General features: G+C 35.0%; 3 protein-coding genes across 3 annotated transcripts; 1 reads left to right on the top strand and 2 right to left on the bottom strand. All coding sequences in view use genetic code 12, as the record gives it.

Annotated features, from left to right (window-relative positions):
• Positions 1 to 73: 73 nt before the first annotated feature.
• On the bottom strand, positions 74 to 4675 carry UGT51C1 (Ugt51c1p; the record flags this gene model as incomplete). The annotated part of the gene is made up of 1 exon (XM_002546072.1): positions 74 to 4675. The coding sequence occupies one exon, from the start codon at positions 4673 to 4675 to the stop codon at positions 74 to 76; it is 4602 nt and encodes a 1533-aa protein (XP_002546118.1).
• A 1271-nt stretch (positions 4676 to 5946) lies between these two features.
• On the bottom strand, positions 5947 to 8031 carry MDL1 (ATP-binding cassette permease; the record flags this gene model as incomplete). Its single annotated transcript, XM_002546071.1, has 1 exon — positions 5947 to 8031. One exon carries the CDS (start codon positions 8029 to 8031, stop codon positions 5947 to 5949), a length of 2085 nt encoding a protein of 694 aa, XP_002546117.1.
• A 793-nt stretch (positions 8032 to 8824) lies between these two features.
• CTRG_00898 (histidine phosphatase family protein) lies at positions 8825 to 10216 on the top strand (the record flags this gene model as incomplete). Its single annotated transcript, XM_002546070.1, has 1 exon — positions 8825 to 10216. One exon carries the CDS (start codon positions 8825 to 8827, stop codon positions 10214 to 10216), a length of 1392 nt encoding a protein of 463 aa, XP_002546116.1.
• Positions 10217 to 10861: the final 645 nt, after the last annotated feature.

Genomic DNA, 10861 nt, shown 5'->3' with positions numbered 1-10861 from the left:
TGATAATAAACTAGAATACTTAAAAATATAAAAAAAAACTACTAATACAATTTTACTATAAATACTATACATACTATAATTGAGCCTGTTTCTTGGAATCTTGTTCAGAAAGTTTATCACCATAAACATCTTTTTCTTCATTGCACTCTTCACTATCTTCATCATCATAATCATCTTCATCCTCACTGTCTTCATCTTCACTAGCTTCAACTGGTGATTGAATGCCAGATTGTGACTTGAAATCTGGATGATGACGTTTGTAGTTTTGGTCATAAATATTCTTGACCAATGTCAAATTTCTGGTATACTCTAATTCGGAATAAATAGCTTCGATTGCACTAAGAACACCATGTTCATGTTTAATCTGTTCACTGACTCTCTTGGCTTTTTCAATAATCTTCAAATCTTCAGTAGCAGTAACAAGAGCATTTCCCAATGATTTTACAGTCAATTTCTTTAACCCAATTCCCGCACCTAAATCTTCAACCCTAGTTGCATAGAAAAATTGATCTCCAAAGAATGGCTTAATAATTGTTGGAATACCAGCACGCAAACTAGCACCAGTGGTTCCTGAACCACCATGATGTACAGCTGCATCAATTCGAGGGAATAACCAATCGTGTGGAATAGCACCAGAGTTGTAAACTTCAGGTGGTAATTTCACTTCAATTTTATCTTTACCCTTGTCATCTAATCTATCAGACCAACCTTTATTCAAGATACAACGAACACCAGCACGTTGGACAGCTCCAACAACAGCTTTTGTTAATGACTTGGCATCTTTGACGACAATTGATCCAAAACCAATATAAACAATCTTCTTACCATCAGCAGCAGCATCACTCATAAATTTAACAAGATCCTCTGGTGGTTTATAATCACCAGAACCTTCATCCAAAAACCAATAACCAGTGACCTTAACCCAATCAGGAAAATCAACTGCTGGAGGTAAAACAGTAGGCGAAACATTATACAAGAATGGAACCCTGGTTTGTTGTAATCTGTACAAATTTGTTTTCGGCAAATCCAATTCTTCAACTCTCCATTTGTTAACCTGTCCAGAAATCCCTTTCCAAAACACATTTTCAAACAACACATGAGTTAAATAGTTGTATGTACCTCCTTTCTTCTGATCTGGTACAAAAAAAGCATGTGGATAAGCTCTTGTTCTTGTCCAAGGCATTGTGAAAGCTCGGAAATATGGAATACCCAATGCTTCAGCAATATGGATACCAGCCATTGCTGAAGGGCTTTCAATTAAAATATCAGACCCTTGACATGCTTCCCAACTGGTGGTCAACAAATGAGCAATCCATGATTTGAATCTCTTTTGAGCTTCTTTAAGAAAACTTACAGACATAGCATTATGAGTGACCATAAACGACATCAATTCTGCAGGATTACCAGCGATTTCTTTGAAATTAAATCCACTCTTCTTAATCCAATCACCAAATTCACCATGTGTCGCAATTGTAACATTGTGTCCTTCTTTGACTAAACCTTTACCTAAAGCCATATATGGTTGGACGTCACCTCTAGATCCAATGGTTAACAATGTGATGTTGTAAGAAGTTGAAGGTCTCATTTCCGTTTTGAAAAATGGCGAGTCTTCCAAAATTATTGGCACATCTAAACCTGAAGCTGCCATCAATCTATCTTCAAACATTCTAACTCTAGCCAATTCAATCCTTTGTTCCGCCAATTGGACATCTTTCAGTGTATCGTCAAACGCTTTTTGAATTTGACATCTTTCTGAGTCTGTGTATTCCATTCTTGTCTTGCTTAATTCAATATCATAATTACTACCCCACTGGTGTGGTTTTGGTCGGAATCCTTCATTCGAATGAAGCTTTTCTAATTGTGTAAGAACAATTTCACGGAAATCATCTCTAGACTTGGATGAACCAAACTCAAAACTCAACTCTTCAGCTCCGTTAACCATTAATGATAATCTGTAATAGGCTAACTTCACTATAGCCGACAATTTGACATCCTCGATATCCATCATAGGCAATACCATCTTAGTCGAAACACCTGGCAATAAACTTCTGAAGCAAACTTCTGTCTCGGAAATATATAATTTACCATAAACTGGAACAGTTCTTAACAAATGAGCATAGTAAGTGGCAAGCAATTTGGAGTTTGTAGAAAAATGTCCTTGGAAGTTTCTTTGGGATTCTTCTCTTTCACTAGCATCTCCAACATAAAATCTACCGTCATCTACATAATGGGAGGGAGTAGAAGACCATCTACTTGCAACATTAGACAACGCCTTGATACTTTTCAGAATCGGTCTTCTGGATTGTTTCTTCACTTCAAATGGGTCAGTCAAATTACTTGGTAATGGTAATTCATCAGGTGAAAACAGTGGTTTGTCGTATCTTGATGCTGCTTCCTCCATTTTCTTGAGACTGGTGACAAATGATATATCCAAGCTTTGTAACCCTCGTTCAGATAACGCTCTTGGCAATTGAAGATGACTATCTTTCCCAGTACTGTCATTTGAAGTAACTGAAGCAATACTTGGTCTATCTAATGAACCAAGTGTGGCAGCTCTAAAAATTCTGGTTGGGCTCGTAATCGTCTTGCTTAATTTTTTCAAAGTTGAAGCACCATCATTAGGTTCAGTATATTTATTATGATCCATGACTGTCTTCACCAAAGCATTGGACGAAGGACTCAAAGTCGACATTGACTTTAAGGAAGTGCTGGAATCGACTGTAGTCAATTTTGAAAGTTCATCAACACCCTGTTTCCCATCATGCATTGCATTATCAAAAGTCTCAAAAAATTCAACACCATTCTTTGGGAATAAAAAGTTGACCTCTTCGATAGTCATGTTATCTTGCTCTTTTAGAGTCTTCTTTGATTTAGCCTTCTGTTTAGCCAAATCAGCAGATACGGGAGCATTGGCTAAGTACTTTATTGATAAATTTAATGGAATGTCATTTTTAGCATGGTCAATATCATGGTCTGCTTCTTCATCAAACAATGTTCGTTTGTTGTATTCCACTATGTCACTAATTGGTATCTTTATCAAAACTTCACTGCTGGTATTTGCATTGTGGTGTTGAAAAATCAATTTGGTCAAATTGTTACACCATTGACGAGCAGAAAAGGAACTATCACATTGAAACTTGTATGTCCTCTTTTGCGTGACCAACTTGAACCAAATATTTGTAGATCCGGATTCAACGGTATCTTCTGTTGGTGCAAAAGAATCCGCTGACATCATACTATTGAGTTCTGATGTATACTCTTCAATTGCAGGTGTTCCTGGTGTCTCTGTTCCTGAGTTAGGACCCATTGGGCTTTGAGCTCCACTTCTATTCACTGGTGAGATGGCCTCTTTACCATACTTTTCCTTATCGACAACTTCAGCATACAAACAGGTCTTGATATCAATCACCAATTCAGGAAAATACAAATCTGTTGCTGACGAATAGATACTTAAAGTTTCTGATCTTAAAACCGCCCAGTATCTATGTTGAACAACAGCATTAAGAATAACTTCACCATATTTCCTTGGTTTGTATCCCAATGTACCTTTATGGACAATATTTGAAGAATCGTCAATGTTCAAGACCTCAGAAGCATGCTCAACCGAGAATCGCTTTGGGAGGAATGCAAAATATAAAAGTGCTTCCTTGGTAAGATACAAATGACCTTGCAATAATACATCCTTGATTAACCATGCACTATAATTTCCAAGGAATTCGTCAGTGTCATCTAAACTAAACACTTTTTGTAACTTATCTGCAATCTTAAGACGTAATCTGATCTTTTCTTTGATCTGTTCATGTTCATTTTGGAGTTCTTCTTCGGTTGGTCTTTGTCCAGGTTTAACTTTAATTAGTATTCCCTCTTTAATAGAATGCGGGTCTAAATTTGTAACCACAGATCTTTGCAAAGGATTTAGTCCCTCTAAATCTTCATGAGGAATATGAGCCACTTTAGTTTCCGTAGCAACTTTAACTTGTGTAGTTGCTGTTGGGGTGGCAGTAGCCGAAGAAGCCGTCGTTGTCGATGCCACTGTTTCAACTTTGCTAATAGGACTGGTGTCTGTAGATGTTGATTTGAATGGTTCGTTTGTTCCAGAAATCTGAGTTGCTTCTAAATCATTTGCAACGAATTCTTCTTCAATGCTTGAATCTTCAGATTCATCGGAATCTTCACTGGAAAATTGTTGCAGTTTACCAAGCGACAGCTCTTTATTCACAGAACTGGCGACAGGTTGATTTCTATCATGTTTACCTGCCAACTGAGGTGAATGGTGATGGTGATGTTGTTGCTGTGGTTTGAGATTGTGTAATCCACTTTTTTTAAGTAATTCATCTAAGTATTGTTTTTTTAAAGTATTTAATGACCCCAACCCCGAACATATTGTAGCTGTGTTTAATAATTCTGAAAAAAATGTACCCCCTTCTTCTACTTTTGCAGCATCAAAGTCATCGTCACTATCATCATCTTCATAACTAAGTCTACCAGAAATAGAATGGTAAGTTGATCTTTCTCTTGCTGATGTTAATTCATCATCCTTGCTGCTTGCAGTAGGTACACTAGTTGTTTTCTCGACTTCTTTATCGGATTTGTCATCTCCACATCCATGGTGTGTTGCCAAATTATGAATTGATTCAGGGATCAATGCATGCGTTACTTTTTTATAGAACGGCATTGGAACAGTTTAATTGTTTTAAAATTCAACTTGTCTATTCTTGTATGAACTCTCTTGATACAACCAAAAAAAAAAAAGAAAAATCCAAAAAAATGAAGTCTGAATTCCAAGATTGATATAGCCGTTTTTGAATGAAAACAGGAGAAGTGAATTGGTTGGTGACGTAAAAAAATAATGTGAAAATAAGAATAATATTAACGGGTTGAACTTGGAAACTAATTTCTGTGGGGGGAAATAAGAAAAAAATATATATATAGGGGTTAACAATTGAATTGAAAAGGTAAAAAAAAAAAGGAAATAGATAAATAATTAAATAAATAATTTACAAACCCTCTTGGAAATCATAGTTTAGTTATATACCATTAATATGAAATGAACTTCATTTGATGACAAAAAGGAAAATCATGGCAGATTTCAATGAAGTTTGTTTTTTTCTTTGTTTTGTGCATACCATTGATTTACTGAAAAAAAATGTATGCAGAAATGGCTGTTTAGCCTATCTCACATTAAAATTATTTGGATTTCTTCTTCTACGCTACTTGTGTAATAACGGACAAATTTATTTTTATGTATTTTAGGATTGCTAGGTGATACGCGCACTACTATTTTAGTAATGTATCTGAAGGATAACTATAGATATCCATCCGTGCCGATAATCTGATACTATGGATGATGATTCTTGTTTGATAGTATATGAATCTCTATCTCCGTTTGTTCTTAGAAAATTCTTACTAAATTATATGCATGGTCATACGCAATCTCATACATCCCAACTCTCCCTTCCCCTACAATCATCAAGAACACTTAAACCTCGGGTTTCTCGGAGACTAGTGAAATTGCACACTTTCCATGAACCCCCATCTCTCCTGTGGTTGATTATGCGACTCCAGGCACATGAATTTCTTTAATGTACAACATAGCAAATTCAGCAATTATGCCAATAATGGTTTCAACACTTGTCTTTGATACGCCATTTTAACCTTCCAAGTGAAACATAGAGAAAAAAAAAAGCTTGATTTCGTTGATCCGCATTCAACTGACAAGACTTGCTTGTGATATTTTTACCCCCTTCTTTCGCCTTCTATTGTTCGTATTACTTGTAAGTAGAGTGCATAAAACCATAGGGCTGACTTCTAACAAGTACCTGGGTGTAAAAAAATTGGCCAGGATTCAGAGAAAGTTTAGTCTGCAAAATAAATAAACAAATAAATAAAAATCTTAATTATGTTAACAAGTTAGATTGACTATGTACATGCACATGCAAATATAAGTTATTCTAAGTTATGGCTTTTTAGTAATTGGTTAAATCTACTATTTGGGTCATTATGCAACTCGTTGAAACATCCATCTTCGACGATTTGTCCATCTTGATCAAATACAATAACTCTATCACTGTTTCTGATGGTAGATAATCTATGAGCAATAGAAATCAATGTAATACCCTTTTCTCTGTTCAATTCAATCAAGTTTCTCATAACCATTTCCTCGCTCACAGAATCCAAGGCTGATGTTGCTTCATCCAATATCAATATCTTCGGATCACGAATCAATGTACGAGCCAAGGAAACTCTTTGCTTTTGACCTCCACTCAATTGAGTGGATTGCGAGGCACCTATCTTTGTCTCCAATCCATCAGGTAAATTTTTGATAAAATGTGATGCATAACTTAATTTGACAGCTTTTTGAATTTCTTCTTCAGTAGCATTATCTTTTCCAAATAATATGTTTTCCTTGATTGTACCACTAAATAACAATGGTTCTTGTTGAACATACCCTAATTGAGATCTATAATGATTCAAGTTAAGTTCAGAGATTTCATTATCCCCAATGGCAATTTTCCCATGGTCTGGATCATAGAATCTCAAAAGCAATTGACTAACAGTTGATTTACCACTACCAGATGGACCAACAAGACATACATTCTCTCCTTGTTTAATTTTAAGATTTAAACCTTCAAATATAATGGAGTCTGGGCGCGATGGATATTTGAAATCAATGTCTTCAAGTACAATATCCCCATCTAAACTATCAACTTTTCTTCCCAAATTGTTTGAAATCTTAGGTTTATATTCGACTAATTCGAAAACTCTCTCTGCTGCTCCAATCCCTTTCATCAACTCAGTGTAAAAATTGCCCAATCCAAAAACGGAACTACCAGTATAAACAGCATACATCATGAAACTTGACAAGTCACCAATGGTCAATTCACCCATAGAAACCAATCTTGTTCCCATCATCAACAATCCAATCATAGTAACATTCCCAATAAGACCATTAGTAGAATAAAAGAAACCTGATAATTTAGCTTCTCTCATGGAGCTAGTAAAGATTTTCTTAATTTCTTGATTATAGTTGTGAACCATTGATTGCTGTTGACTAAAAGATTGAATCACCTTAACTCCATTCAACTTTTCCTCTGTGACTTTTGTCATATCCCCAATATTTTCTTGGATCAATTTAGATAAGGCTTTTATTTTACGACCATAGAACCACGACATCGTGATTAAAGGAGGGAAAATCATACTCATGCACAAAGTCAATTTCCACGATACATAACACATCATTGATAACCCAACACATCCACTTATTATAGCTCTCATACCATCACTAATATTCATACTTAAACTTTTAGAGATAATTTGGGTGTCACTAGAAATTCTTGAAATCAAATCCCCCGTTTTCATGCCCACTTTAGAAGGTCCAATGTCAAAGAAATAGGCATCTTGTGCTAAAATCTTCAGGAACAATCTTGATCTTAATCTTGCCACTAATCTTTCCCCAACAGATCTTAACAAATAAATACGTCCGAAATTTGTACTTGCACTGACTATGAATAACACAGCTAAAGCAGAATAAAACTGGGGCTCAGGTAATCCAAAAATTAATTGACCACTGGTATTATTCTTTTCCTTGTCATCTGTTTCTATTTCTTTTTCCTCATCATCTTCATCCGTCTTTGCTGTGTCAATGATTTTACCCATAATCAAAGGCAATGCCATACTGGTAGCAGAAGTAGCTACTAAACAAAGTAAAGCAAAAAAGATCAATTTCGATTCGGGTTTTGCTAATCTTAGTAATTTAGCAATGTCAGCCATCATATTAGGTCGTTTGTTAGTTTTTGGTGGTGATTGTGATTGACTTTCATCTTTTGGTGCGGAGTTGTCATTGGTGACTGTACTGGTTGAATTGAATCTAACTTGTTGTAAAATTGATGTTGGTCTAAGATATTGTTGTCGTATAGGTTTTATGGTGAGTCTAAATGTTGTTGTTGTAGTAGTGGTGGTAGGTATTCTAGTTATTCTCTTACATGAATTTGATAAACATTTGGAAAACACCAACTTGTTTATCCCTATCATGTTGTGTCAGATTATGTAGGAAGTTTATGTATTATAATGAAAAGAATAATCGATCGTACTTAGTTTAAACTACTTTCCCATAATTTTTTGGTTTTCTTTTTTTTCAGTTGGATGTGAAGACGGGGCCGAGATCTGAGAAACCCAAATTTTTTCTCTGTTGGTTTTTTTTATTTTTTTTTTTTGGTAAAATTGCAACAGTGTATGGAGTGGTTATGTAACGGAATGTGATATGGATACATGCTGTGGGTGACAAAAATAAATAATTCGAAGATCTTTCAAAAAGATGCATGGGAACGATTAGTTGCTTGTAATCAATGCTTACTGATGTCAGATAACTGTTGAGAAATCGTGGTATTCTTGTACCTTACTTTTGCTCCATCGATTCCCGAATATTTGCGGTGGAGACAACACTTAGTGGCAAGCCCGTTATACAGTCATTATTCCAGAGACGACTCACCATTGAGAAGTCATTGGTGATATTCTCATCGAATGTGAAGAGTTGAATCCGGAATTCTGGATATGGATCAGATTTGACATGTCATTGTACAAACCTTATTTGCAACACATAACTAATAAAATTATTCACCCAAGAAAAAGCTAAACTCACGGGGGATTATTATCAATAGTCAATTTAAACAGATTCTATAATGAACTACACGTGGTGGTTGGTCAATTAGTATTCATTGCCGGCTGCTAATTAATTGGTTTCCACTGAATATCAAGTATAAATGCAGAGTAAATTCCACTACATTTGTAGTCTTTTTCGTTGTTGTTTACAATACAACAATAAATAATGGTTTCTTTTTCTGGTTTATTAAGCACTGGTTTGTTATTATCCGGGCGGAGTGTTTTTCAAGACATTGCTACTCCAGAACAAGCATCCACGGATTCTAATAACATTTTCCGCTATCTTGGTGGATCGGCTCCATATATCCAAAGACAAGGTTATGGTATTTCCACTGATATTCCAGAAGGTTGTACCCTTGAACAAGTCCAACTTTACAGTAGACATGTTGAAAGGTTTCCAACTGTTAATGGTGGAAAAGTTTTAGAGTTGATATATGAGAAGCTCCAGAACTATAATCAAACATTTAATGGTGATTTGTCCTTTTTGAATAATGGGTATACTTATTTTGTTGAAGATAGTTCTTATTATGCTCTTAGTACTTCCCCACAGAATTCTAAAAGTACCTTTGCAGGTACAACTAATGCTTTGAGACATGGTGCTACATTCAGGTCCAGATATGGAACATTGTATCATACCAATTCAACATTGCCGTTCTTTTCATCCAATTCTGCTAGAGTTTTGGAAACTGCAAGATATTTTGCTAGAGGATTCTTAGGTGATGAGTTTGATGAGAGTAATACTGTTAAATTCAATGTTATCTCTGAAGGTAAAGAATCTGGTATCAACACTTTAACACCAAGACGTGGATGTCCAAAATATGACGATTCGGTTTTTGAATACATTTCTGACAGATACAACACATCATACTTGAATGGAATTGCTGAGAGATTGGAAAAACAGAATCCAGGTTTAAACTTAACTGCTTCAGATGCTTATAGTTTATTTGATTGGTGTGCCTATGAAATCAATGTTCGTGGTAGCAGTCCGTTTTGTAATATTTTCACCAATAAAGAGTTACTTCAATTTTCATACGGAGATGATTTGGAAAAATACTATACTGATGGTCCAGGAAATCCACAGAATAAATTTGTTGGTGGTATCCTAGTTAATGCATCATTGGAATTATTGAAAGACAACACTAACTCCAATAAAATTTGGTTGTCATTCGCTCATAGCGTTGACTTGGCTGTTTATCTTGCTGCTTTAGGATTGTTTGATATCAATGAAGATTTACCAACTGATTATATCCCATTTCCAAATCCATACTCTCATGCTTCTATTGCTCCCCAAGGTGCAAGAATCTATACCGAAAAATATCAATGCAATAATGAATCGTATGTCAGATATTTAGTTAATGATGCCGTTGTTCCAATATCTAAATGTGCTGATGGTCCAGGGTTCTCGTGTAAGTTGGATGATTTTGAAGATTACGTCAATGATAGAATTGGTGGGTTTAATTTCACAGAAGTATGTGGATTAAATTCTTCATATCCAACTGAGGTAAGTTTCTATTGGGATTATAAAGATGTAACTTATGATGCCGCTACCAAGCTTTAAAGACTCTAATTCTGTCTATATACTTGTAGCTTTTGTAGTAATCCTAGTAGCGTTTTTACACTAGTCCATATATACATTTCTGAGCTACCAATCAAATTGGCTCTATCTCTTTGTCCGTTTCTGAAGTATGTCAGGAGCATGATGATTCAGAAGGTATCATTCATTTACTATGAAGATATAGTACTGAGGAGTTTCAGTGTTATCAAGTTTGTATCTAATCGTGCAATGACTAGAAAATGAAAATCCCCCTTTAACAAAGCAAGAAAAAAAAAAGAGAGAAACAGCCATTCTTCTTACGAACAATCGAGTGAACCCCTTTTTTAATAAATGACTTACATAATCAACGTTGTATATTTAGATCGCAAAAAAAATAAAAAAAATAAAGGGGGTTTTAATTTATCATTTACAATTGAGATAAATGAATGTGACAATACATGATTAATAAAATAAATTAAGTTATATATATTATTACGAGTATAGAATGATAATAATAATAAAAAAAAGAGTCTACGAACACATTCGATATATACATGTATATATATAGAATAAAAAAAAATTGTCAAATTGGAAAGAAGGTATTATCGAAAAGTGACGCGTGTTCTGAATATATGTATAAGATATATTTAATTGTTTGAACCTGTGTGT

Source organism: Candida tropicalis (assembly GCF_000006335.3).
Source record: "Candida tropicalis MYA-3404 genomic scaffold supercont3.1, whole genome shotgun sequence".
Taxonomy (NCBI): domain Eukaryota; kingdom Fungi; phylum Ascomycota; class Pichiomycetes; order Serinales; family Debaryomycetaceae; genus Candida; species Candida tropicalis.
Note: the sequence above shows the minus strand (reverse complement) of the source record. Positions and strands in the feature narration are given on the sequence as shown.